Source organism: Pseudonaja textilis, chromosome 5 (genome assembly GCF_049901715.1).
Source record: "Pseudonaja textilis isolate UNSWEBS1 chromosome 5, rPseTex1.2, whole genome shotgun sequence".
NCBI classification, from domain to species: Eukaryota; Metazoa; Chordata; class Lepidosauria; order Squamata; family Elapidae; genus Pseudonaja; species Pseudonaja textilis.
Window position 1 is genome coordinate 46996488 of NC_141994.1, and position 27027 is coordinate 47023514.

Here is a 27027-nt window from a genome sequence, read left to right on the forward strand (position 1 = left end):
AACAGAATCTGTCCTCATTGCTCTTATCTTGACATAACAAAAATTGGATGAACTAAGTTATGCAATAAGTTCCTAATGTGGAAATATACTAAGCCAAAGTCTGTTAAAGTTGTGAAAAGGTCTGCAGTTTTCAGAGCCCAGCAGAAAATAAATCCTTCCTTGAGATGAAGAAAGGAAAAGCTCAATAACATGTTTGGCAGCACCTCAGCAAATTCCCGTCACATGGTTCTAACTTATGCACATGTATATCAAGTTTATAATGAAATAATATTTGTCTCAAAAAACCTTGGCCTACAAACAAACAAACAAAAAACCACTTAGGTTATTCCTTACTCCTACGCTTCTTCTCCAGGCGCCTCAAACGCTTTTCCTCCCGCCTCCGAGCCTCTTCGGCTTCTTGGTGTTGCCGACACTTGTGGAAATTCTCCACCACCACCCCTACAAACATGTTGAGCACGAAGAAGCTGACGATGAGTAAGAAAGAAATGAAGTAAAGTAGCATCCAAGGGTTGTTGTTGGTCACTGGCTGGAATGTAAATAAAAAGTAAAACAAGCAGCAGAGTTTAATAAGGTTGACATTACAAAAAACATTATAACAAGGGGGGGGGCATTGTTATTTGCCAGCAAGTTTTCTGCAAAATAAAAAAAGTTATATTTCTATGGAATTCTTTGAAACCTCCACAGAATTGCAGTTAACCCCTAGATATATTTTATGTAACCCTTCATCAATGGGGTATTCTGCAGATGTTGGATGATATTGCTGGTCATAGTGGTTGAGAACAAATTCCAAAATCTAATCAGGAGAAAGCCAATCCATTTCTGGAATTGTTGCTAAAAATTGTTTTGATATAGCTGAAATATTTATATACATTTGAGTGCCAGATGATGATACTTTTACATTAAAATGCTCTCTAAGTATGATGGAGAAAGGTTGAATTTTCATGTGAGTGGTATGGAAATGATTATATGACCAAATGAAAACTGCAAGGACATCTGGCCAGTGGTTTGCCATTTTATGAGGCCATACAGGTAGTCCTCATTTAACATCCACTTGTTCAGTGACAATTCAAAATTATGATGGCATTGAATGAGGCCCTACTTAGGACAGTTCCTTATACTTGTGGCCATTGCAGTGTCCCTGTGGTCATGTCATCACAATTGGGTGATTGGTGACTGGCTGTTATTTATAATGTTGCAGTGTCCCACAGTCACGTGATCTCCATTTGCACCCATCACTGCTGGCTTCTGACAAGTAAAGACAGTGGGAAGCTGGCAGGAGGTTGCAAAAGACAATTAGTTCACTGTGGGATTCTGCAACTACTGATGATGGCAACTGGGGCTGCTAGATTACCATCATAAGTCACATGACGTTGCACCTTATGACTATATTATTTAGCATCAGAGTTTCCAATTCCAATTATCACTGGTAAGAGAAGACTGCCTGTACATAGTTAGAACAAGAAATGTGAGAAGCATAAATCAAGGGCAATGTGAAATAGTCAGAGTGGGGATAGTATACCAAACATGATATTTTAGGAATAAATGAATGTAGGCAGTTTGAATAGATTACAGAATATATTATTCAGAGAGAGGGAAAGGAAGATATCCTAGGTATGTGCTTGGTTATAGCTAAATGACACTGAGGAAGTCTATAGCAAACTGAAAGAGGTGCCAAATTTATTTATTTGTTAAACATATTTGCTGCCTATCTCACTGTGGGGCTATTCTAGGCAGCATATAACAATTAAAACAGAAAAATGAAAAGAAGCGTAAACAGAACAGTACCAAAAAAATGGAACAATAGAATAAACAATGAAAAAGAAAACAATGAGAATACAGAGATATGAGAAAAAAAGATGGACGGGTAGGGAAACAGGGAGAGTGGGGGGAATGCAGCATAAGGAAAACTAGGCTATTATTAACAGGTCCTTGGAATGCAAAGTTGGAGAAACAAAAAAAAAATCTGGAATTACAGAAAAAAATGGACTTGATAAATGCAACATTAAGCAAGATAGGTAAATTGAATTTTGTGAAAATTATTCTTTGTTTACTGCTAACACATGCTCCAAGCAGCATTAACACAGACCTTATGCATGGACATTACCAGATGGACAATACTAGAATCAAGTCCATTGAAATCAATAGGAAATATAAGATGGAGAAGCACAATCCAATCAATAGGACTTTTCTAGATGCAGATTGTGAATTTACAGTATAAAATATATAAATTGAAGTAAGAAAGGGAATAGACTGCCAGCAAAATTGATCAGAAGGACATACACTCAGAACAGAGGATCAATATAAAGATCAGATTCAGTATGCTAAATTATTCAAAAGTGAACCTAAGAAAAAAATATTATCTTTCTGGAAAGAGATAAGAAATATCTTGGAAACAGTAGTGGAAACAATTCCTGAATTTTCCATTTTTCAAAGAGAAAAAGAATAAGCTATTGGAATATTGAGTCAATCTACTGCAGACCCAGTTCAGTGCAGTACCAGGCTATTTGAAGAAACTGAAGGAATTGGAAGACTCAATTATAGAGTAGCCTTAGACACAAAGCCAGGTAGATAACTTTGGACTAGTCACATTCCCTCAGCCGTAGAAAGTAGGCAATGGCAAAATACTTTCAAATCTTGCCAAGAAAACTGCAGAGACTTGCCAATCAGACAAGTGTAGTCAGTGCTGACTCCAATGCACAAAATAAATATTGGAATAGTCAAAAATAAAAGATGAAAGCAACAAAAATGTTGTAACAACTGAACATAATTTTCAGTATCTTGAAAGAAACTAAGTCAATCAAAAATTTCAACAAAAGAGGAAAATTATTTTAAGAAAATCAGAGGAAAATGTCCTAAAATAAGAATACTCAAGGTAATCTCAGAAGAGATCATTGGAGAGAAAGTAAAGAAAAATGAATAGACAATACTGAAATTCTTTACAATTAGATTAAAGCATAGGAGGTCAAACATCTATAAAGGGAGAATATTTCAGAATTCAGTTATGCCAAAAAGTGAGATACAAGAGGTGACAAAACCACTCCAACCAGGAGAGTTCCAGGCAGAGATAAATATCTCCTGAATACTCTCCTATATGAAGAAAAGTTAATTACAATGTTCACAACTCTACAGCAACATATACTGCATGGCCTACAGACTAGAAAAGCTACATGGTTTGTAGATTGGAAAATACATACCAACCAAGACAAATGCAAAAGACTGAACAGATTATTGAATGAACTAATCCCTCAGAGAAGCATATTTATGTTTAATAATTTGTCCAGAAGAATACAGCCAAGTATACACAAAAAATGTCAGAGATAAGTTTCAGAAAAGGCAAAAGGACACAAGGTTAAATAAAGAACCTAAGATAGATAATAGTGAATATAGGATTTGTCCACAGATGGGATTCATACGGTTCTCACAGGTTTGCCCGAACAGTTAGTTAAGTGCTTATGCAGTTTGGAGAACCAGCTAAAAATAAAGTGCAAGAGAGGGGTTTTTTCTCTCTCTCTCTCTCCCTTCAGTTAATAGCTCCAGGCGGACAGCCAAGAACCATTTAACAGTTGGTTGATTGGTCTCACTCTTAGGAAATTTCTCCTTAGTCCTAGGTTGCTTCTCTCTTTGGTTAGTTTCCATCCATTGTTTCATGTTGTGCCTTCTGGTGCTTTGGAAAATAGATTGACTCCCTCATTTTTGTAGGACCCCTCAAATTTCCTGACAGGATAATTAATCAGTGGAACAACTTGCCTCCAGAAGTTGTAAATACTCCAACACTGGAAGTTTTAAAAAAGAGATAGGATAACCATTTGTCTGAAGTGGTGTAGGGTTTCCTGCCTAAGCAGGGGGTTGGACTAGAAGATCTCCAAGCCCATTTCGAACTCCATTATTCTATTCTATTCTAAATATTGGAACAGTGCTATTTTATTGTATTTTATCTTATTGTGAATTGGACTAAGGGGAAATTTCCTAAGGGTGAGACCAATCAAGTTGGCCATGCCTACCCAGTCACACCACCACCAAGCCATGCCCACTCAATCATTAGGGCAGAGAACTGGTTGTTAAATTATTTGAATCCCACCACTGGATTTGTCTTTGTCTTATTAATTTAGCAAGGCTTTTAATTTTGTAAATAATAAGAACATGGAATGTTAACAATAATGCTGGACAGGATGCTGGAGAAATAAAAAGGATTTTACTCTAGGAAGGAAGTCAATGACAAATTATTAAAAGTTCAAGGATTTTTCTGGGCACGGAGAAAAAGCAAGAGAAAAAAGACAGATGCTTTCAGATAATGGATCTGGAGACAGTTACTAAGAACGCCACAGATGACAGTAAGAACCAATCAATCCTGGATCTAATAAAAACTGATTGTTCCCTTGATGCAATTGTCAGCAAATAGAAATGATATACATGGCCAAGTGATGCAAGCAGATAATGGAAAGGAATAAATAATCATGGTTGGGGAGAATGGGGAAATGGGAGGAAAGCACAAAGGATTAAGTAGATGATAGGGATAAAGGAAATTATAGGGCTATACTTGAAAGAACTACACATTATTACTAGAGACCAATTGGAATACAATCAACTATATTTACTTTTCTCATTCTATAACCCCTCCCATTTTAAACAGATTTTTAAAGTCATCAGATTGGTTTTACAAATCTATGAATTTTTTGAAGAATATTCCTAAACTCTTTTACAAGGAGTTTGCTTACAATATAAAAGAGTTCTATTTCTATATTGTTGACTTGGTGTAGCAAAGCTGGGTAGCTCCAAAAAGTTATTGTTCATTTGTTGGTTAAATTTACAAAGCTTTGTATCTCATGTCTCTTATGTCAGGGAGCTTACCCTGTTAAAAATAAAATAAAAAACCACATAAAGGATAACCATAAGGGTATAAACACAAAAGCCATTAAAACACAACAAATAATTTTTTTAAAAATGATTAAAACTGAAAAAAAATCTGCAGGAAAGCACCATTTATTTTCCTATCAATTTAACTATTTATCAGGCTCTCCATCAATGTCACCAGATCCCCAGACCAGAAAGCAGACCAGGTCTTCAGTCTCTTTTAAAAGGTCAAAGTCACAGTCAATCTCATCTTGGGAGAGGGGTTCCAAAGGGCAGTCAGCATCTGACAGGACCCAGGAGATGGCAGAAAAAGTCCATCTCCTGGGTCCTGAAAGATGACATTCCTTTGTGGATGGGACCCATTACATGCTCTTTCCATCAGACCTGATGGGATGGATAGATGTGATTCGGGAAAGGCAGTCCCTGGTTACCATCATTAAGTTAATCACTGGCAGGTCATTATGTAATGACTTCATGGGATTGTGACCTCCAAGTTGTTTGACTTCCTCATTGACTTTGTTCATGGGAAACTGGTAAGGAAAGACTCAGTTCACAATTATGTGACCATGAGATGCTGTGAGAGTCAGAAATCTTGGCCAACTGTCAAGTGTCTGCATCATGCTCACATGATGGTGGTGATGCTGAGATGGCCATAAATTGAAAGACCAGTCATCAAATATCACTCATTCAGCACCTTTGCAAGTTGAAACACTTGCTGAACAAGTGATCATTAAATAAGGACTCCCTGTACACTTCTGTTAATGCATGTAGCCTGGGATAATGTTCTTCATTTATCTCTTACAAATGCATCTACGCCTCTTCAATCACATGATTCAAAATGGCTTATAATATAACGTACGATACATACAGGATAGTATAAGAAAGAAATAACTATCAAAATGACCAGGCATGTCAATAGTAATATTATCAACACTGACTTAGTATAATTAAAATAATATAATCATTAAACTATTTGTTTTGGGAATCTGCATCATACCATTAGCTCATGTTCAGCTTGTGATTCACCAAGATCACTTCCTGTAGCCTTTGATTTTTCCTATCCAAGGAACAAAAGTATTTATCCCTGTTCTTTTTTGCTGGTTTCTGCTCACTGTTCCAGCCTGTTAACATCCCCTTAAATCATGATATTATACTCTGTATTTTATTATCTCCTACATCCACGTGTCATCTGCACATCTGACTACTGTATTTTTTAAACTCTCGGCCAGATCATATAGAACAGAATAGGTCCCAATGTTTCCTTCCAGACTGATCAGGAGCTGGAAATATAACAATTGTTTGACCAACTCTGCGCTCATCTAATAGTAACACGTCCAAACATCTCTCTAACAAAATTTATTGCATATCATTAAACAAATGTGAAACAAATTAATCCTCAGATTGGAAAATTTTAAATGTGCAGAGAAACATTTATTTCATCAAACATGCAGTTTTTCCAAATTCATTACTTGTCTTCATATTTGTATATTTCCCTATGTAAATAAGCATTTGTTCATTTATAAATGTAAATAAACATCCTTATAACTATTTGGAGGCTGGACTAATAAATGGTTCTTTTAAAAGGCCTGTCAGAAATAAAACCATGTTGTATTGTGAAGAGAACAAACAGAGATCACAGTGTGAGTGTAATATATCATGCCTGGTCCAATACAGCCACCATCTGTTTTAGAAAGTGATCTCCTGTTATTAAACTGAACATGAAAAACATTAGATTGTAGCTATCAGCCACAAGAACTTTCTTAGGATGGAAACCATTGCCAGAGAGTAGAAAACAGAAGATCGGGGTGGGATACTACCAGTTTGGACTGGTTCTATAGAACCGATTGTTATGATTCTGAGCAGTTTGGGGAAACCAGCAAATCATGCCCCTGGCTGACCCCGCTTGTCTCCACCCGCCCCTCCCCTCCCCTCCCCTCCCCATCCATTCAGTCCTTATCGTGCATGTGCAACATTGCGCGTGTGCCCGACATCGCTGACTGTGCTCTTTCCCCACCCAGTCATTCCTTAAGGTATTTCTTTTTTTCCCCTGCCGACGATCAGCTGTTCCTATGATCAGCTGTGCTGGGATTCCTCTTGCTTACTGCTTTGCCCAGGAGGCTTCCTAAAGCCCCAGGAAGGCAAAAAATGGAGGAGGAGGAGTACAGCACCCCCTCCCCCTCCATTTTTTGCCTTCCTGGGCCCTAGGGAAGCTTCCTGGGAGCAAAAACGCCCCCCCAGGAGGCTTCCCTGAGGCACAGAATGCCCCAAAAATGGGGTGGGGGGTTACTGCAAAAAAGGTACATGCACCTTGTCACATGACCACATCCACCTAGCCATGCCCACCTAACCATGCACACAGAACTGGTTGTTACAAAATTTGAATCCCACCCCTGCAGAAAATCATATCATGGGCTCCCAAAACATGCCACAACTGTAAGACGGAGATAGGAGGAGATAAAGAAAATAATGTTTACCTCACATTTTTATCAAAGAAATAAGAAAAAAAGCATTAGACATTTTATCCTTGATGGTTACCTGAAAGATAATCTGCTTCTGGTATCCACAACAAATTAGAAAAGTTATGTCTAAATGGAAGAAGGGGAAGGACCAACATAATAATATACATACAGTACATATATGTGTGTGTTCTCTCCCTCTGAATCATTATGGCATGGCATGGCATGACATGACATGGTATGTCATGGCATGGCAGGCCATCCAGTCTGCCTAACAATTCAGTTCAAAACAATATGAAAGATGAAGGGGTGAGATAACTTCTCTACCTGTTGATCCACAGCCACAGCATCCAGTCCATTATACATAATATTAACCCAGCCATCTTTGGAAGCCAGAACAAAGAGTGACATCAAAGCCTGAAATATATGAGATTGTCACATAGTTTTATGCATTTATTTGCATTTTATTTTTTTATAGTTTTTATTCAAGAAAAAAGAGAAAATTTTAAAAAGAGAATCATGTTCTCACATTTTACAGTGTTTTCATAACAGTGTACATCTCTATTAGTGTTACTTAAGATCATTTACTACAAAGATATCTTAAATCTAATTCCTGATTTCTTACTTATTTATGTTATCATGATACATTGTTTGTTTTCCTATGTTACTACACTACTACACCTGTATACATAGCTATACTATACATATATTCATAGCTATACATTTATCCTTATTTCTGTTGTTCAATAATATTTCTTTAATCATTTTCACTATACATCTTTATTTTCTTTTCATTTAACCATTTGTACCATGTATTCCATGTTGTAAAAAATTCTCCCTCTTCCTTGTTTTTAATATCATAGTTAATCTAATCATTTCTGCGCATTGGTAAATTTTGTTGATTGCTGCTAAATCTATGGGTACCATTGTTAATTTCCAATTTTGGGCAAAGGCTATTCTTGCTGCTATGATGATGTGTAGTATTAGATGCTGTTGTTTTTTTACTCCATGACAATTCTGGTATTCCCAATAAGAAGGTCTCTGAGTTGAGTTTAATCCTTAATTTTGTCATCTCTTCCAGCCACCCCTGTATTTTAGACCAGTATTTTTGAGCTTTGGGGCATGTCCACCACATGTGAAAATATGTTCCCCGGCTATAATTGCACTTCCAGCATTTGGGTGACATACTGGGAAACATTTTTGCCAATCTTGCCGGTGGAAGGTGCCAGTGATAGAACATTTTATAGATATTCTCTTTATATGATACTGATAACATTAATTTATAGTTGGTTTGCCATATTCGTTCACATTGTTCTAAGTGGATGTTATGACTGCAATTTTTAGCCCATATTATCATATTCTCCTTAACCATTTCCTCTTCCATTTTAAATTCCAATAAGCAATTGTATAATTTAGTAATCATTTTTTCACTTCCTTGTAATATTCTGTCTAATTCCTGTTCTTTGTTGTAAAATCCAAATTGTTCCTTGTCTTTTTTATATTTTGTTTGAATTTGGAGGTACGGCCACCACCCAATTTCAATTCCTTGTGTTTTGAGTTGTATCTGTGATTTCAGGTCACCTTCATCTGTTATGAGTTCTTTGTATTTTATTGTTTTATTCAGATCCATGGCATTACGATATATTAATGCCTCCATTGGAGATAGCCAGAGAGATATTTTCACATAGTGTTTTTTTTTATTGCCTCCCATACACATAATAGAGCGTCTCTTATCCAGTGTTTTTGAAAGTAGCTATGGATTCTGTTTTTCCCATCCCAAAGAAACGCATGCCAGCCAAGCTGTAGATCGAAACCTTCTGTTGTCAATATTCTTTTATCCTCCAAGTTAATCCAATCCTTAATCCAAGTACTTGCTGCAGCTTGGTAATATAGCTCGAAGTCTGGAAGGGACAGTCCTCCCTTGCTTTTAGTATCCTGCATTAATTTATATTTTACTCTTGCTTTTTTCTTTTGCCAAATATATTTACTAATTCTTCTATTCAAGTCTTTGAAAAAAATTTTCTCCAGTTTGACTGGCACAGTTTGAAAGAGATACAATAATTTTGGTAATACATTGATTTTAATGGTGGCTATCCTTCCCAACTCAGAAATTTGTAGGTTTGCCCATCTGTCTAAGTCTTTCTGTATCTGATCTATTAATTTGTTGTAATTATCAGCCTTTATTGTAGAACACTTCGCTGTGAGCCAAATTCCTAGATATTCTATTTTGTTTGTTGTCTGAATCCCTTTTGTTATTATCTTAGTCTTCTCTTTATTAATTTTAAGTCCTGCTACTAATGCCTCTATTTCTTGTAGTAAGTTTTTGCTTGACTCTTGTGGGTCCTCCAGTATAAAAACCATGTCATCAGCGAACACTTGCAGTTTATATGTTTCCTGTTTAATCATTAGCCCTTGAATGTTTCGGTTTTCCCTTATCTGCGTTAACAGTACTTCTGCTGACAGAATGTATAGTAATGGGGCAAGCGGACATCCCTGTCCCACTCCTTTGCATATTTTTATGTTATCTGTCGTTTCTCCATTGATTACTATTTTTGCATTTTATATTGAATATATTGTTTTAATTAGCCCTATAATTTTTTTGCCAAATTCATCCTGGATATTTGCTCAATCAGAAATTGCCAGTTTAAATTGTCAAATGCCTTCTGGGCATCTAGAAATATTAATGCCATCTGATTGATTTGGTTTCATAGTACTCTAGGACATCTGTAATTATCCTTATCCTTATATTTATATTTATATTTATATTTATATTTATATTATATATATATATATATATATATATATATATATATATATATATATATATATGTTGTGATTGGAAGGACCAATCCTGTTAGGAACTTTGAATCTGATGACTGTTAGATCGTGGATTGACGTCAGAACCAGGAAACGTTACTCCCTTTAGTTTGATTTGATTGTGAAATGACTGTTTGAATTTCAAAAGGGAGTCCTAACAGTTTTGCTTGCAGTTTTGAATGAGAATGTTACTCCCTTTAGTTTGATTTGCAGGACCGGCCTGAACCTTCAACCTCCTCTGCTTCTCAATCAGGTTATCAGCCGGGAACGGCTGACAATGAGGAACTTATGGAGACTTCAGGTGAAGATAATAATTTAGATGATTGCTGGGTGGATGTCAGAAGCAGGCGTCTCCTTACGAGAAGAAACCAACGGGAGCACAGGAGGAGGGCAGATCAGTAATTAGACTAATTAGCTGCTGCTCTATAAAGGGAGAGAGATGACTTTGCACTTTGTCTGGAACAAAGTGTTTGTTTGCAAGGAGAACCGAAGATTTTGGCTTGGAGGATTTAAACCTGAAATATCTTGTTGGGACTTGGATTTATTTCGTTGGAACTATTAACTTGGACTATCTTGTGGAGGCTATCTACAGCTGTTATCAGTGAAGATTCCTGTTTGCTGCCTTTATTTGCGAGGACTGCTGCTTTCAGCCTTATCTGTTTATTTTGGAAGGTGGGACATAACATATATATATATCTGTTAGGGAGAAAGCCATTCTGGTCTGGATGAATAATATGATTTAATAGTTTTTTTAGTCTATCTGCAATTATTACCACTAGAATTTTATGATCTACATTCAGGAGTGAGATAGGTCTGTAGTTTCTAATTTGGTGGGGATCTGTTTGTTCCTTGGGAATAAGGGATATCAAGGCTTCCATCCATGTTTGGGGTATTTTAGCTTGATTCAAGGCTTCATTATATATTTCCACCAATGACTCGCCTAGTAGATCTTGGAATTTTTTGTAAAATTCCATCTGGTACTGGGGCTTTGTTAGTTTTTTGTCTTGCATTTGCCTCTTGTACCTCTTCTAGGGTTATTTTATCATTTAATAGCTCCCTAGCAGTTTCCACTATGTTAGGTAGTTCTTTGCCCTCAAAATATTGTGTGATGTTCTCATCTAAAATTTCTTTTTTTATATATAGGTTAGCAAAAAAGTTTTGAGCTATTATTTTCTTTTGTTCCAATTTTGGAGACAGTATCCCATTTTCGTTCTGTAGGGCTATTAAGGTTCTTTTCTCCTGCTCTTTTTTAATTTGTGGGAGAGCCATCTCCCCAGCTTGTTCGCGTTCTCAAAATAATGTCATTTGATTAGTTTTAATTTTCTAGCCATTTCTTCTTGAAGGCTTAGGTTTATTTCATGTTTGGCCAGGTTTAATTGTTTTTTAACTAATTCATTACGAGGATCTTTTTGTAAGTTAATTTCCAATTTTTCCAGTTTCTCTTTTCTTGCAGTGTGTTGGTTTTTCCTGTCTCTAATTTTTTTTGCTATGTATGCTATTGTCAGGCTCCTAATGTATGCCTTTGTTGTGTCCCATAAGTTTTGAGTCGTCGTATGTTCATTTGTATTAATTTCAAGAAATATTTTCAGTTCTTTATTTATCATTTGAGTATATTCTTTGTCTCTCAGAATACTCTTGTTAAAGGTCCATCTACCTAGCTTTTTCTTTCCTCTCCAAGTCAGTTTGATTGGATTGTGGTCAGCCTATGTATTTGGTAGGATTTCCACTGCTTCTGTTTTTTCCAATAGTTCTGTGTCCATCCATATCATATCAATCCTGGACCAAGATTGATGCGGGTTGGAAAAAAAAGTAAATTGGGTTTTTGATGTATTCAGCTCCAGGCATTTTTTAACTTCATTTCTTGAGCTAATTTGTCAAATGTTATTGGGAGTGTTTTTCTCTTTTTTATTGTTTTTACTACTTTTATAATCCTTTTCTATTTGCATTTTAAAAGATAAAAATTACAGTATTCTGTACAGTTTCTTCACCAACTCCACCATAAAGGACATCCATTAAGAAAATATATAAAGGTGGTCATGAATTCTGAGTTAATTTATTGTGCATACAAAAAGAGGACTAAATGAATCAGAAATATAAAGCATCCCACATAAAAACCCACAGAGTATATTTTTTAAAGGTCCCTATATCCTAAAACTCAGCAATTTTCTTGGGCATTCCTCAGCTATTCTTTTCCTGAAAAAGGAAATATCTTGTCTAACTCTCCAATCCTCAATGTCCTTCCCTGTTATTCCTATATAGCTATTTTCCCCACACCAGATTTATTTATTGTTTTACATTTGAAAACTGCCCACAGATTTCTGAAGGTAACATAGTATAAATAATTAAACACAATATATAAGATAAATTAAATGGCAAATCAGAGAGCTGGATAAGCTATGTGTAAGTGATAGAGTGTAATAAGGTGGTGGGTTCCTAGGAAGGAGGGAGTGCATTCTAGAGAAGTAAAAAGCAACTTAGTCAAATACTATGTGAGTTCCAAGTAATACACTCATAGTAAACAGAACTCCGAGGTAAGCAGGTTCCTCAAAGAACAAGTTTATTGGATATATCATATTGGCACAGACTGGTGGAAACTGACACTAAAGGCTCCCATGGTTTTCATCTAATTAAAGGTAAATGTTTCCCCCCCCCCTTTCCCAACCCATCAGTCACATGACCCAATCAAGATGCTGTCCGATAGCTTGGAAACTTCACTCCTCTTCTCTTTGGCCACCTGTGGGAATGTCCTTGGTTCTCAGGGGAAACTATTTTGTTATGGCTACAAAACTCCAACTATCTCAATTCCCCCCTCATCACCAGTGTGGCAAAGCTGAAGTCTCCAAGATGGCCTCAGTCAAGCCAGCTTCAATGTGACAAAAAAAGGGTAAAAATAGCCCTTCTCTAAAAAAATTCACCAAATATATTGCAGATGCAGATAGTAGAATGTTCAGTTTGCCAAGTTTTTGTCCACAGGTGTGAAACAAAAAAAGCACTTAGCTTGGAAGAATCACCATATGTCATTCTTGGTTGCAAGTTTGCACCATTGTTAAATGAACAGTCATAGACTACTTTTTTGATCCATTTAAGTACTGTATCCAATATAGTTTAGGCCTAATTTAAGACAAAGTTAAGCACTATTTACATGACCACTACATACATTATGAAGCTAATATGTTCATTCTTTATTTAACTGGATTGCTATATTCCTTTAATAACAAAAACATTGATTATTGTATTGTATTTTGACCACGGAAAACTATGGCTGAAGGATTGTGTGAAAATTAACATACTAAACACCTATATACATAGATATTTTCTACTGAAACCAAAGGGAAGTGTTTAACAATGCCTCTTTGTCATTCTGATTAACTGGCCTCTACCAAGCGCATTCATTTTCTACCAATGTAACAAGAAATAATTTGAAGATAACCTAAGCAAAATAATACTATGATTAGGAATTTGTGAAGGCATCTAAATATTTGAAGGTACAGCCCTGCTAAATATGACTCTTAAGTAGGTCTAATATACTTTGGAGGATTCTATATTTACCTGACCCAGATTGTCAAAGTTGTATTTGTGATGTACCCATTTGTAATTGGCAGCCATGCAGTCAGACCTATTTGTGATATTTCGGATATCAACACCCAGGCAATGGTAGAATTTTCCTTTGAAAAGCTATAAGAAAAAGGGATTTTGTCAGACATTGAAAGAATAAAAGGATAAGAGATTGCTATATGAATGGCCTGATGACCTAATGGTGAAGATGCTCGCCTCCCACTCAGAAGGTTAAAAGTTCAATTCTAAGTAGTGGCAGATATTTTTCTATTAGAATGCAAAGAAAAAATATCTGCTATGAACTCTGCATTGTATCAGGAAGGGCATCCAACCAGTAAATGCTCAGCTCCATCCAATCACCCCAACTCTACAAGGATTACAGTGTTGTAAAAAAAAGGTGGGGGGAGGATGTTGGTGCTGTATTTTTAAGCTGGTTTCAGGTCATTTTTCTCACATTTGTTTGGAGTACTCAGTTGGGAATGGAAAAGGAAGACCTCTTAAAGGGAAATAACTTCTATTCTCCACTCCTAGTTCCCCAAAATAGCCTAAAATCCACCACAGTAATTTGGCAATGATTTGGGGGATTAAAACATTGAAAATGGGAGCAGTTTGCCTCATAGAGTCCTCCCATTCCATCTTTACCCAGCAATCATCAATAACAATATTTGACATTTAAATAAATAAAAGATTAAAACAAATTGGCTGTAGACCAGGAGGCCAAACTGAAGCATATGCTATGAAAATCCATAAAGACTATGTTGTAAGAAGAGCAACTATTTGCTTCACTTCTTATACATTTTAAGTTGTTCCTCCTTAAAATAGGCAATATAGTATATTTTTATATGAAGACAGAAGCATTACCCACTCTTACAGAAGTACACCAACATAAAGACAATGCCATATCTTTCCATCTCTAAATAGCTGTTGGAGGATGCTTGAAATGTGGGTGGGGAGGGGAGAGTCAGAGAAATAAGAAAAGTTTTTTTAAAAAAATAAATGGTTGTCTCAAGGCATCTCACCTCTGATCAGACATCATTTCAGCATTCAGCCCTACGATCCAACTACATCTTATTGTGGTTCAAAATCCAAACCCTAATATCTTGTTAGTTGGGAACCTGTTCTTCTTTATAGGACATGGGAAATAGATCAAGAAGTAAAGCCATTAAAATGATGGCCTCAGTTCATTTCCAAGAGTTTTTTTCCTGTCGTCCTTTTTTAGGCCACATTATTCTCCAGCCACTATTAGAGATCCACCTTTGTATTAAGGCAGAAAGTAAGTAGTCTATAATAATGATACTGCAAAGATAGAGAAAAGCTTGAAGCATCTCTTTCGACATATATGTACTGTGCCAACTTTGAGCTGTTATTGCATGTGAGAAATTGGACATGTTGATTATTAATAAATATTAGGTTGGGAAAACAAGGGCAGACCAGAAATGGAACTCTATTCATACATTCTATTTCTAAGAATGTAGGAGTGGCAGGTCTTGGGGGTGAAGTTAAAAGAGGAATTAGCCTAGAATCCCTATGTAGCCACAAGCGAACTAAGTCCAACCCCCTTTGAATTTTGTGGATCCTTATCTAATTCCAAGAAGGTGCTAACCATTGCTTGAGAAGATTCCCATACATAGGCATGAATAGCAATTAATCTTGCTAGTGCCTTGATCTTTCATGCCTGGCAAAGAAAGACCAAAGCTAAGAACTGGGAGAGTTGGAATCCCAACACATATAATGGGCACCAGGTTGGGGAAATCCATTTCAAACCATACTTTTCAAAAGTGTTTGAAACTGTAAAACAAACATTAATAACAACTGTATATGCCTACAATACTTTTGTATTTAGTAGATACCATACCTGCACTCCAAGAATTCCAAAGATTATAAAGAAAGCACAGCAGATGAGGACAATATTTCCAATAGGCTTGAGTGATGAAATGAGAGTTTCAACCACCAGCTTCAAACCTGGAGCACGGCTGATGACCCTGAGAAAGGAGCACTGTGAGAGCTATAGGGTAGAATCTAATACTTCACTTTCCATGCAAAGTATCATACCAAGAGTTTGGTTTGCAGTTCTGCAAAATGGTTGGTTTAGGAGATCTTGCCTTAACAAATCAGACCAAAAGTTAAACTTCAAGCAACTTATCAAATAGTAAACCTCTCTCAAAAGTAGACAAAAGTAACTAAAGGATTTAATATTTATGAAGGAAATTACTTTTAAAAGCTATTTTTCTCCAAGGGCTAACATGAACAGTCAGGTTGTCTATTGTCCGTATTGACCAGCAACGATTTTTGAGGAGTAGGAATGGATGATATTGTTTTGTATGCTCATAAGGAAATATGACCTCTGGGTAAATTTTCTGGTCCATTTTCCAAGTACAGGTAGTCCTTGAGTGATGACAATTCATGCTAAAACTATAAATAACAGGAAATTATAATGGGATCTTGGAGTTTCAGCTTCCCTCAGTCATATGATCATGATATCTGATGTTCCTTGACAGCTTCCCATAAGCAAAATCAATGGAGAAGCCTGCAAGAAGTCAGATGTTGCGATCATGTGAGGTCTTTGTTTAACCATAGCAACTTGGACTACAGGAATGGCTGTCCCTAAACAATACAATCATGTGACATCATGCCTTAGACCAGGTCACTCAGTGACTGAATTGTTGGTCACAACTGCTGTTGTAACTTGAATACTACTCATGGTGTTTTCCTGCGTCTGGTGGCTCAAAGCATTGCTATATGGTTTGCCTACTGCATTGCTTTTAGTAGGACAATACTTTGGTTTCTTTGTAGAGGTAGGGATACCTACTCCACATGCAATTCTTGCTTTTCCTGAATAATAGCTGCTGCTGGGTATGTTATAAAAGGTCTTCTTACTTACTTAATGAGTTTAATGCTTTGCCTTAGATGTTAAATACTTCTGGCTTGAAACTTGGCAGGAATACTGTTTTTTAATTGCTATTCTTTTCCCCAGAGCTACCTATTTTTGTGCTGGGCTGTATTTCTTTATTAATTACTCCACTGATGCATTATTTCATCTTTTTGCAACTTATTTGAGTCACTCCCTGGTTGAAAGATTATAAATAGATCAATAATAAAACAACCAACTTTGATTACTTTGAAGGCAAAAGATAATATCCATACTTGTGTGTTAAACGGTAGGTTCTCTAAGCTTGGCTTTTTTTAGGGGAGACATTTTGTTATTAGGCTATGTAACATCATTAGTGCAACCAAGATTATCAAGGCAAGCACACGGTATAAACAACCAGAAAATTTCACTCTCTCATCTACTGATGATCTTAACTAGTCTGGTAATGAAATATCTGTAGGAAAACAACCAGGCCAGAGACTACTATAACATAATAAGAATAATGATTGGTGACTAGCAGAGGTAAACAAAATTCAAACCTTCATCTCCATGGTCAAAACAAGTACACTGGCAGCATTGCAATCCAAGCCTAACCCCTTCTATATTTGTATGTGTGATACTTGGATAGTGATACCATATCACATCTACTATCTTGCCTGTATTGTCCCCTGTGGATGCTGATGTGTCAAAAGATAGTGGAGAACATAATTATTTAAAAAGCTGTTTTTTTACAGCAACTTAAAATAACATGCTATGAAAGGACAGAAATATTTCTTTGAAACAGCACACCAACACTTCTATAACAGGAATATAACTGAATGTAGGCAAAAGTCCTGGAGAAAAATGGTCTACCAATTAATTTTAAAGATTTCAGGGAAGACTGCCACCCCATCCCCATATGTTTCATCTTAAATGGAAGCAAATTGCTTAATATGATGAAAAATTTGAGAATAATTGTTCTTAGACACAACATGGGTTTAAGAGACATGGGCAGAAGCATGGTTGGATGCAAAAATCTTCTTGCCTCTAATGTTAAGAAGAATCAAAGCCTTCATCACAACTGTATACTGTCAGATGTAAAGAAACATGCCAGAAAAGCTGACATCCACTTTCATAAAGAAAGGGTTTAAGATAATTTATTTTTTTACCCCACCCCAAAATGCTTGCCTTATTCTTTGCGCTCGATTTTTTAAATGGCTGTTTGCTACACCAGATGTTAAGATTACCATTCTTAATTAAATATATGCAGAAGCAACAGCTACAATTTATACAAATAATGTTAAGTCAGAAAAGATTGATTTAGTCAAGGTAGGGTGGCCTCTCTTCCCTTCACTATCTGATATTGTAGTTGAATTACATGAACTTGGGAAAGTCTAAAGTTAATATTTGGGGGCAGCAATAAAAATGACAATACTTCCTAAGTTATTATCCTCATTTCAAATGTTGCTGGGCAAATGTCCAAACACAGTATGTAATAAAGTGGAAAAAGTTAATCAATGAGTTTATTCATATTAATAATACATCCAGGTGTCCAAAAAAACCAAACATACAAGCAATCTACCTAGAGAAAACTGGAAACCTCCTAATTCAAAGTTGTATTGCACAGTATTCCAAATATTTTTAAATAAATAACTTTAAAGAGAATCCACAAGTTTCATGGAATTTCCTTTGGAAATTGATTTTTACCAAGCTATCTCTCCCCCTACCCCATCAAACTGAACAATTGTTAAATATATTCACAATTACTGAAAAGGGATGTTCTGCAAATTACAATAGTTATGGACATAGGAGAACTAATTTTTTTTTTCTTTTAAAAGATTTACTTTAAATTAAATCCTGATGGGATCAACCCATCACACCTACACTGGCAGAATGATCATGTTATGGAGCCCATCAGACAAAGAATTTCAGCCTTTTCTGCTGTGATTCCCACCCTCTGGAACACCCTGCTCTCTGAGTGGAGATCTGTACCCTCCCTTTTGGCTTTCTTAAAGATCTTGAAGACATGGCTGTACCACCTAGCCTGGGGCCCCAATGGGATACGGAATTTTGGAGGTGGCATTATGGAGTAAATAACACCCTACTTCTTCCCTGTGTGCACTTTGCTCCCTCTCCATCCTGATTAGTTTTATTTCAATTTCAATTTATTATCTTTATTTATTGCTTTAATGTTTTATTGCAGGGATGTCAAACTCGTGGCCCACATCATGTGGTGGCCACGCCCACATCCAGTTTAGCGAAGGGGGAAAAAGTCATGATACATTATGTGACAATGCCATGTTGATGTGAGTTTGACACTCCTGTTTTAGTGCATTTTAATTGAATGTCTGGAGTCACCTCTGGTGAGATGGGTGGCATACACATTTAATTAATTAACTAATACAGTAAATAAACTTTGTTGGCTTAATTTCAAATGGTTACTGATTTTTTTTTTCATAGTCCTTACACCTTGGTTGTCAAACTTGCCTAATATGGAGATGGGGATTGCCAGGAAATCCATAGATTAGATTAGGAGTTGAGGTAAACCTCCCTGAAGTAGGCAGCGTAACTCCTTTCTCTATTGTTGGCAAACAAAACAAAACAAAACAAAACTGTCTACATCCATGAAAACACTAGGAGCTGGATTTGATTTGAGAGAGGCTTTACCTTACTAAATTCTTTTATTTGGCCAAACACATGAGACAAAACAAAATATATTTTTGAAATTTTCCATGCAGGGTTATGATATAGGTGAGGTTTCTTGGATCTTACCTCAGGGGGCGTAAAGTGCGCAGAAGTCGGAGGACTCTTAGCACTCCTAGGATTTTGGCTCCTCCGGCAGAGGCTACCGAAACTACGATATCAATAATGGATACAAACACCAAAAAGCCATCCAAGATATTCCAACTACTGCGTAGGTAGGCCTGGTCTCCAAAATACAGACCAAGAGAGACTATCTAGAGAAGATTAAGGATTGTATGAGCATGCGAAATGAAATCATGAATCAGTAAATGACATCTCTAGTGAGGTACGCTTCCAATTCCTCAAAAATGGATTTATTAGGTCATAGAATCCATTGTAATAATGACAGGTAAAGAATTTGTGTAAACACAATAACCAACTGTGCCAGCATTGCTGTTCATCTCTTTCAGCAGAATAAATTTTGAGAAAAAGAGGAATTAGAATTGGAAGCTTTGACTAGCTCCTCCAAGAAATACTGTTATCCTCTATAAAGTTATTAACCAACTTCAAGATGTTGATGACATCTATTCCCTCTTATTGTACACAACTTTTCATCCTCATAAAGATGATTACACATTTTAGATAAGTAAGTGTAGTTATGAAATGTTTACAGATTTAGTCTGTAGGAGGAAATTGAAAAAAGAAGCTCCAAGGCCATGCTAAATATTTATTCATTTTTATTTTGGGACTGAAATGGATTTTCTCTTATCCAAAGAGGAATAAATAATTAGGGAGAAGCATCACTGAAATGTGCAAGCTTTTAATTTCTTTCCCTCCAAAGATCTGGCTCCCTGCCCCCACCTAGGTCTTCTTTCTAAACTAATTCTAGCTAATTGGGAATCATGTAATGAACTTGATAATGGTAGTTAAACAACTACTAAATCCATTTCTTTATCTATTGAAATGAGTGCAAACAAAGCCAATTCATAATGAAGGTAATCTTTTCTCAACAGAATGTTTTCTCTTTTCACAGCACTGAAAAAATCTGTGACACCATCCAGTGAAAATAATTGTGAAAATGGCACTCCTTTTACACTTAAGATATTGGTTGAGCCAGCACAGCAAGAATGACTTGGCAGTGGGTAACTTACCTTCAGTGTCATCTCAGCAACAAAGATTGCTGTGAAGATGTAATTGGACACTGTGAGGAAGATTCTCTCCTAGAACAATCAAAGGCAGTCTCAAAATAGATATAATAAGTATCTTTCCATTTAAATTATTGCAACAGGCTTGGGGAAATGGTGCTTATGTTAAAGTTAAGAATTGCTATGATTGAAAATACAGTGTATTTGGGTATGTTGCCTCAAAAGCATCTCCCACCTCAGTATTTTAAATAATTTGCTTTGTACTCTCCCTGTGTAATCATATAATTAAATTCCTTTAGGCAGAAATGTATTTGTATCAACTAGCAGCTAATTTTTTTTCTTATTTGGGCACAAATGTCTTTAAAAATATAAATACAAATATATTATCTGTATTATTATACCCTCTTGGTCACACTACACAGGCATGCACAAGGAGATGGGTCTTCCTCATCTTTCAGACCTGTTTTTATGGGAGTCCAGTCACTATCCTACAGACATTAAGCATGAATAGAAGCAAGAACAGTCTTCTGCCACTTGAATATTATTTATATCCATATGATCTTTATTACTCTCTGAAACACATAACTCTGGATATTTCCGAAACAGAATAAAGTGAATTCTTAGATTTAAATCCAATTATTGTATACAGTATTATTTAGAGGCTGAAGAAAGCATTTATGACTTTCTAACTGCTAAAATTATAAGTCTACTCATTATTATACAAAGCTACTCACTGTGCTCCTCTGTTCAATCTCGGGTCTCTCCAAGGCAATAGTAACGCAGTTCAAGAAAATGAAGGCCAGGACGATATAATCAAATAGCTTATGAGCAATGATAGTTTGGCAGAGAATGCGAAATCTGGAAGACAGTTTGTTCTAAACTATGAAAGGTTATCTATGAATATATGTACAATGGACATATCATGGTCATAGCAGGCTTCCCCATGCATCCCAGTTCACATTAACAAAATTAAGTGGCAAGCCCACCAGTTTTTAAACACATCCTCTTCTCAGACATTTGTTTCATCCCCAAAAGGTTTAATACACTTATTTTATACTGAACAAGCTCACTTCATCCTTGATGGCCTTAAAAAAAAAGCAGTCCTCGACTAGAAAAAGCTGTGCATAAATGATTGACAGAGACACCTGGAAGATTTAAAGAAAGTAGGGCAAACGGGATAGAAAAGGGTATGACATTAAACTTTAGATGTTAATCAAAATTGAAAAAATAGAAAGATTTATGGGCAATACTCAACTTCCTCAATTAAGTCATCAATTCACCAGAATTGAGCCCAAAATTTTTGTTGCTAAATGTCACTTAATATTTGTTAAGTGAATTTTGCACCATTTTACGACATTTCTTGCCACAGCTGGTAAGTGAATTACTGCAGTTGTTCAGTTAGCAACATCATTGTTAAATGGCTCTGGCTTCCCCATTAACTTTGATTGTCAGAAGGACGAAAAAGATGATCATGCAACTCTAGGACATTGCAACTGTCATAAATACAAACCAGCTGCCAAACACTTGAATTTTGAACATGTGACCATGAGGATGCTACAATGGTTGTTAGTATGAAAAATGGTCATAAGTCATTTTTCAGTGCTGTGGTAACTTTGAATGATCGCTAAATGAACTGTTGTAAGTTGAGGGCTATCTGTAGTTATTTTCTCCCATTTATTTGATAGTACATAATTGACCAATCAACTTGTATTTAAAAAGCAAGAATAGATTCCTTAGTTTCTGTAAGACTTTCTATTGAAATGCAATATTATTTGCTCAGGGCATGGATTTTCTCAAATGCAATTATTGTATGGCAACCACATTTTTTATGAACGCAATTTTTATAATATGAAACACTTTTGTAATTTTGGAGATGTAGGGACATTTTGAAAGGTTAAGGATATTGTATTTACTCCATAAGCACATGCCACAAGCCACAACACACTGCATGAAGTGGGCAGTCATGGTGTTGTTGTTAAGTATGGAAAGTACATGCATATCTGCATAATTAGGACAGAAATGCAGGTTTAAAAATAGATACTGTGTGATTATGCAGAAAAAAAAACAAATTTCTTGCCTGCATACCTGGCATGCTGACAGAGATCAAAGGAGAAAGTGGGGAAAACGTTGCAAAGTAGATTCTACAACTCTAAATAATCTTCACTGGTTTTCAAAGTGGATAAACCTAAATGCATATGATTTGAGAATATGCTGAAACTATAATCGTTGGGGGAACAGTCAGAGTAATATGGGAAAAGTATAGAACACTAAGTTAAAAAAAACCATCAGGAAAATAGGATGATGAAGTATATTTTACATCACTTGGTCTTAAGATAAAATGCCAGTATAGCTTCACCTGGAAAACATGGAAAGCAAAATTCAAAAGCAAGACCAAAGGAGGAAGAGGGGAAAAAACGGAGGGCAAGAAAAACGGAGCAATGCTTCATTGTAATTATCCTAAGGATAACTTGAATGTACAATTGAAAAGTAAGCCTTCTTGTATGACTGCAAGTAGCTAAATCATTTCTACACTAAAATTGAAGACAGAATGATAAACCCACGCTTGAATCGCCATTCCCCAAAACACAAGCAAATGAAACATACTTGTTTTCTGGTGAGAATAAATAGATGGACCAATCTTCCCGTAACTCACACCAATCGGGCTTGTAGGCCTCTATCATCTTCTTTATACGGAAACACAGGCTCTGTAGAGGCAGAAGCAGATAATCAGGAACTGTTGAGCAGTAGTTGTTTCTTTTCTTCTGTATCTATCATGCCCAACTGAAAATCATCCATGTACTAAATGAACATATTTAGTTGTTCACTATCTAATATTACTATTTATTATAATCACTATAATCACTTCTGCATGTTATAAAAACACAACAAAGAGCATACTGATAAAGTGACGGTGGCATAGTCAGAAAATTCAGAAATTTTGCTCTGATCCATCATGAAATTATTTATCATGTAGGAACGGAATGGAAGAGCAATGAATGACAGCTAGAATACTACAGTAAAATAATTTGCTTTGAGATCTTTGAGCTGCTTGGATTCTCTCTCAATCTACTTTTTCTCCTAAATGGGATTCTACTGTGAGATCTTCTTCCGGGGGTCACTATAGAAGGTATCACACTAAAGCTTTGCTATGGTTTTTCTTTTGCACTATACTGTAATAGAGTTCATCTGTTCATTTACTATAATTTTTCTCTGTTTTCAATTTATTTTAGTAAAGATAGAAAATATATTGCAGGACCACCTCATCCCAATGGGATTGACCTACCTCACCCTGGCCAGCAGAGGACGCATGCTGTTGCAGGCCCCATTGGCCAAGGTATTCCAGCTACCAGGTCCAGGAAAAGAGCCTTCTTTGTCAGAGCACCTGCCCTTTGGATCATCTTGCTCCAAAGAGTGAGGTCAGTTCCAACCTTCCTGACTTTTCACAAGAAAACCTGGCTCTGCCAATTGGCCTGGAACTCCTGTGAGGGGGCTTCAGGTTGGAGGTTGTTGACAGATATGTTCATCCTACTCCCTCCCTCTCCATGTTTTGGTTAAAGTTGAGTATTTATCTTTTTATTGTGTATAGGTTTTGTACTGTTTTATCTTTTTAATATTGTAAACCACCCAGTTACCTTGTGATAAGTTATGTGGTCAATACATTTAAATGAATGAATGAATGAACATCTAAATAAATAAATAAATAAATATTTACATAATCTATCTCTTCATCATCTTCTCCATGGTCTTTCCGATTGTTCATTTCTGGAAATATATCCTTAGCAATTGTGGGCATTTTACCATTGCAGTGCTGGTGCTTGCTTGGCCCTATAGTCATTCCTATCTTCCATGATGGCTTGTGCCCAGATGAGACTGCTGAAGCCAATTCCAGTTCAGTGGGATCTTTGATATCCAATGAAAATGTCCGTCGGTGATGGTGAATTACTGGCCTTTCTTGTTCTGCCTCTGTTATCCTGTGCCGTTCCCCAGATAAAAGTGATTCATGTTCAGCTGAAAAGGGCTTGTGTTTGAGGCTGTGTCCTCGAGCAAGGTTGTTCCAACTGGAACGTCTGCTTCCCCAGCCTCCACTATGATACCGAGCCCCATGAGAGCTACGGGAGCTAGACTGTAAGAAAGCCAAAAAAAAACCCTTATAGTGCTCCCATTCAAAACAAGAAGTTGACATAGTTTTAGTCATGCACCAGCATATTTTTATTTATTTGTTATACATTTTATACTACTGCATTTGTAACTCATTACTTAACTCCCACCTAATGTTTCCTTCTCAAAAAAACAGAGTAAGGAAATAAGATATTGGATTAATACATGGAAAAATGAGACAAACTTTTGAGTTTCTTTCAATCTTATTCAATAACTGAGGGTGTTACAAACATTCGGTGTTACCCTTTTCTTTGTTTTTATCCTGCCCTTTTTCATATATAACTCAAGGTGATGAATACCCACAATACTCCTTCCTCCTCCTATTTTCCCCATAACAATAGCCCTCTTAGGGGAGTTGGGCTGAGAGAGAGTGTGTGTGTGTGTGTCTAAAATGGAATTAGAATTTACAGCTTCTTGGTTTTTAGGCCAACTCCTTACACCAAACTGGCTCTTTAAGTGAAAATTTAATTAAAAACATTTAATTACACATATAATTAATGCACTGAATTACTTAATTAAAACATTTAAAATATAGCCTTACTTCTTAAAAAATTAAATTTAATGGAAATAGTTATAAGACTTCAGGTGATGTCAGTTCCACTAGTTAGTCCAGACCAGGAAATAACTCCATAGAAAGGCCTAAACTACTTTTAATGAAATTAGCTATAGTAACACAATTTTTCAAACCTAGCTCTGCTGTAACTCCTCTCCCTGCTTATATTCCTATGATTTAATGAAGCATCTGCCTGAGCCTCTGCCAAATATTCTATGTCTATCGTAGACTTAAGACATCCCTTTCATCCCTTCGATAACAAATCTTGTGCATCTCCATGAAGGTCACCTTCCTTAGTCTCTCTAGACAGCAAACACAACATAAAAAGATGTTCTCTCCTTTTGTGAATCGTATTCAAGTAAATGTCTTCTTTAATATGATGACTACTATCATTCAAGACCACTTTTTGCTTTCCTCTCCAAGTCTAGGACTTGTCCAGTATGGGTGGGAAATCTCTAACTCCCTCAGACTATGTTGGATTCTCAAATTATCATCCTAGTTGATGGTCATAATAAAAGTAAGTATGATACAATCATCTGCAGAGTCAATGACTGTCCTTTCAGCACAGCAAGCTAGTTTATTTGTAAATTAGAAAAGTAAAGGCTTACACTAGATATACTTTTAATTGCATTGGCCTAGTTCTTATTTTTATTACATTGCAGCCAGTGTTAACTACTATTCAGCAGAGCTTCAATATAAATTCTTAACTATTTTGTATAATCCAATTCCTTTCAATATAGGGAAAAATAATCAACCCTTTCCTACCATGTTAAATGGAGAGGGGTAGGGAAAGTGCATAGATATCAATCAAGCATACTGATTGCAGAATATATAAATGGAGAAGTTTATATAATGATTCTACTAATTAAAGGCCAAATTCTCAGATATTGGAGTTGGAAGATGATCCTAATATATGACTGTTCATGTAAGTAGGTTGCAGATGGACTTAAATTCACTTACTAAAGACATCACGCTGCTTTTCCGGGATTCAAGGGCCATGAGAATATCTGACTGCAAAATATTGCGGGATGGATTCATTATTCCAGCAGTTGCCCCAGGCTGGTTTAGACAAGGAAGGCTGGGGTCAAGATGCCCATTTGGAGTCATGGGAATTGCACAAAGCTTTGGATCTGAGAAAAAACAAAAACAAAGCAGACAAAACACAGAGAGAAAGAGAGATAATCCCCAGGGAAGATATTTTTTAAAGTAATTAGTGCTGTAAAATAAACAGTTCAACATAGATATATTCTAATCGTGTAGTTATGCTTCTAGAAAACAAGGAACAATATGGAAATAAATTAATCCCTTTCCCCTCTTTTTTTCGTGTTCCTATTCTAACAATGCTTTATGTTATGCTTACAGAAGCTTGGAAACATTTGATGAAACTCTGCTCCATTAAAGTAAAAAAAACCCCACCCTTATCTTTTAACATTTGTTTAACATTTACCACCACAAGTTTCCTTCACTGTAACAGAATGAGAACTACTAGAGTAGCAAAGATAGTCCAGTGGTAACAGTTCAGAAGTAAATTTGTGCTGAATGCACAGGTGTCTGCAGCTATCCACAATGATACCAGAATGACAAAATGTATGTCATGAAATCACAAAGCAAGCACCACCACACTTTTGCTTCCACATTACAGGTATACAAGAGGTGAAATTTGTGTCATTATTTTATTTGGACATTTCACCCCAAATTTAGTAAAAGTAAGCAGAAATGATTAATTGGAATGGTGCAATGTATTTTCCGTTCTTCAGATGAGTTGGAGACTTTAATTGCCATCATTCCCCAGACCAAGGGTAATTCATGGACCTGGATATCATTCTTTATCCTTCTTTTGATTGAAAATGGGGGAAATTGACTTTTATAGCCATTGGCATGTATAGTGCGAAATAGGAGTGAACAAAACATACAACATTAACTCAGAAAATTACTGCAAAATGCATTTTCTCATTCGTATTT

At 36.2% G+C, this 27027-nt stretch overlaps 1 protein-coding gene across 2 annotated transcripts in view; it reads right to left on the minus strand.

The window, feature by feature from the left end:
- The window catches only part of CACNA1I (calcium voltage-gated channel subunit alpha1 I), a 181484-nt gene that overhangs the window by 40992 nt on the left and 113465 nt on the right, over nucleotides 1–27027 (minus strand). For both annotated transcript variants that reach the window (XM_087934780.1, XM_087934779.1), the window contains exons 14-23: nucleotides 26026–26195; nucleotides 24067–24477; nucleotides 22959–23059; nucleotides 21089–21212; nucleotides 20361–20429; nucleotides 19300–19484; nucleotides 15535–15661; nucleotides 13674–13799; nucleotides 7635–7724; nucleotides 334–526 (exon numbers count right to left, since the gene is read on the minus strand). In XM_087934780.1, the coding sequence (XP_087790906.1) occupies nucleotides 334–526; nucleotides 7635–7724; nucleotides 13674–13799; nucleotides 15535–15661; nucleotides 19300–19484; nucleotides 20361–20429; nucleotides 21089–21212; nucleotides 22959–23059; nucleotides 24067–24477; nucleotides 26026–26195 (1596 nt within the window). The remainder of the gene's footprint in view (nucleotides 1–333; nucleotides 527–7634; nucleotides 7725–13673; nucleotides 13800–15534; nucleotides 15662–19299; nucleotides 19485–20360; nucleotides 20430–21088; nucleotides 21213–22958; nucleotides 23060–24066; nucleotides 24478–26025; nucleotides 26196–27027) is intronic.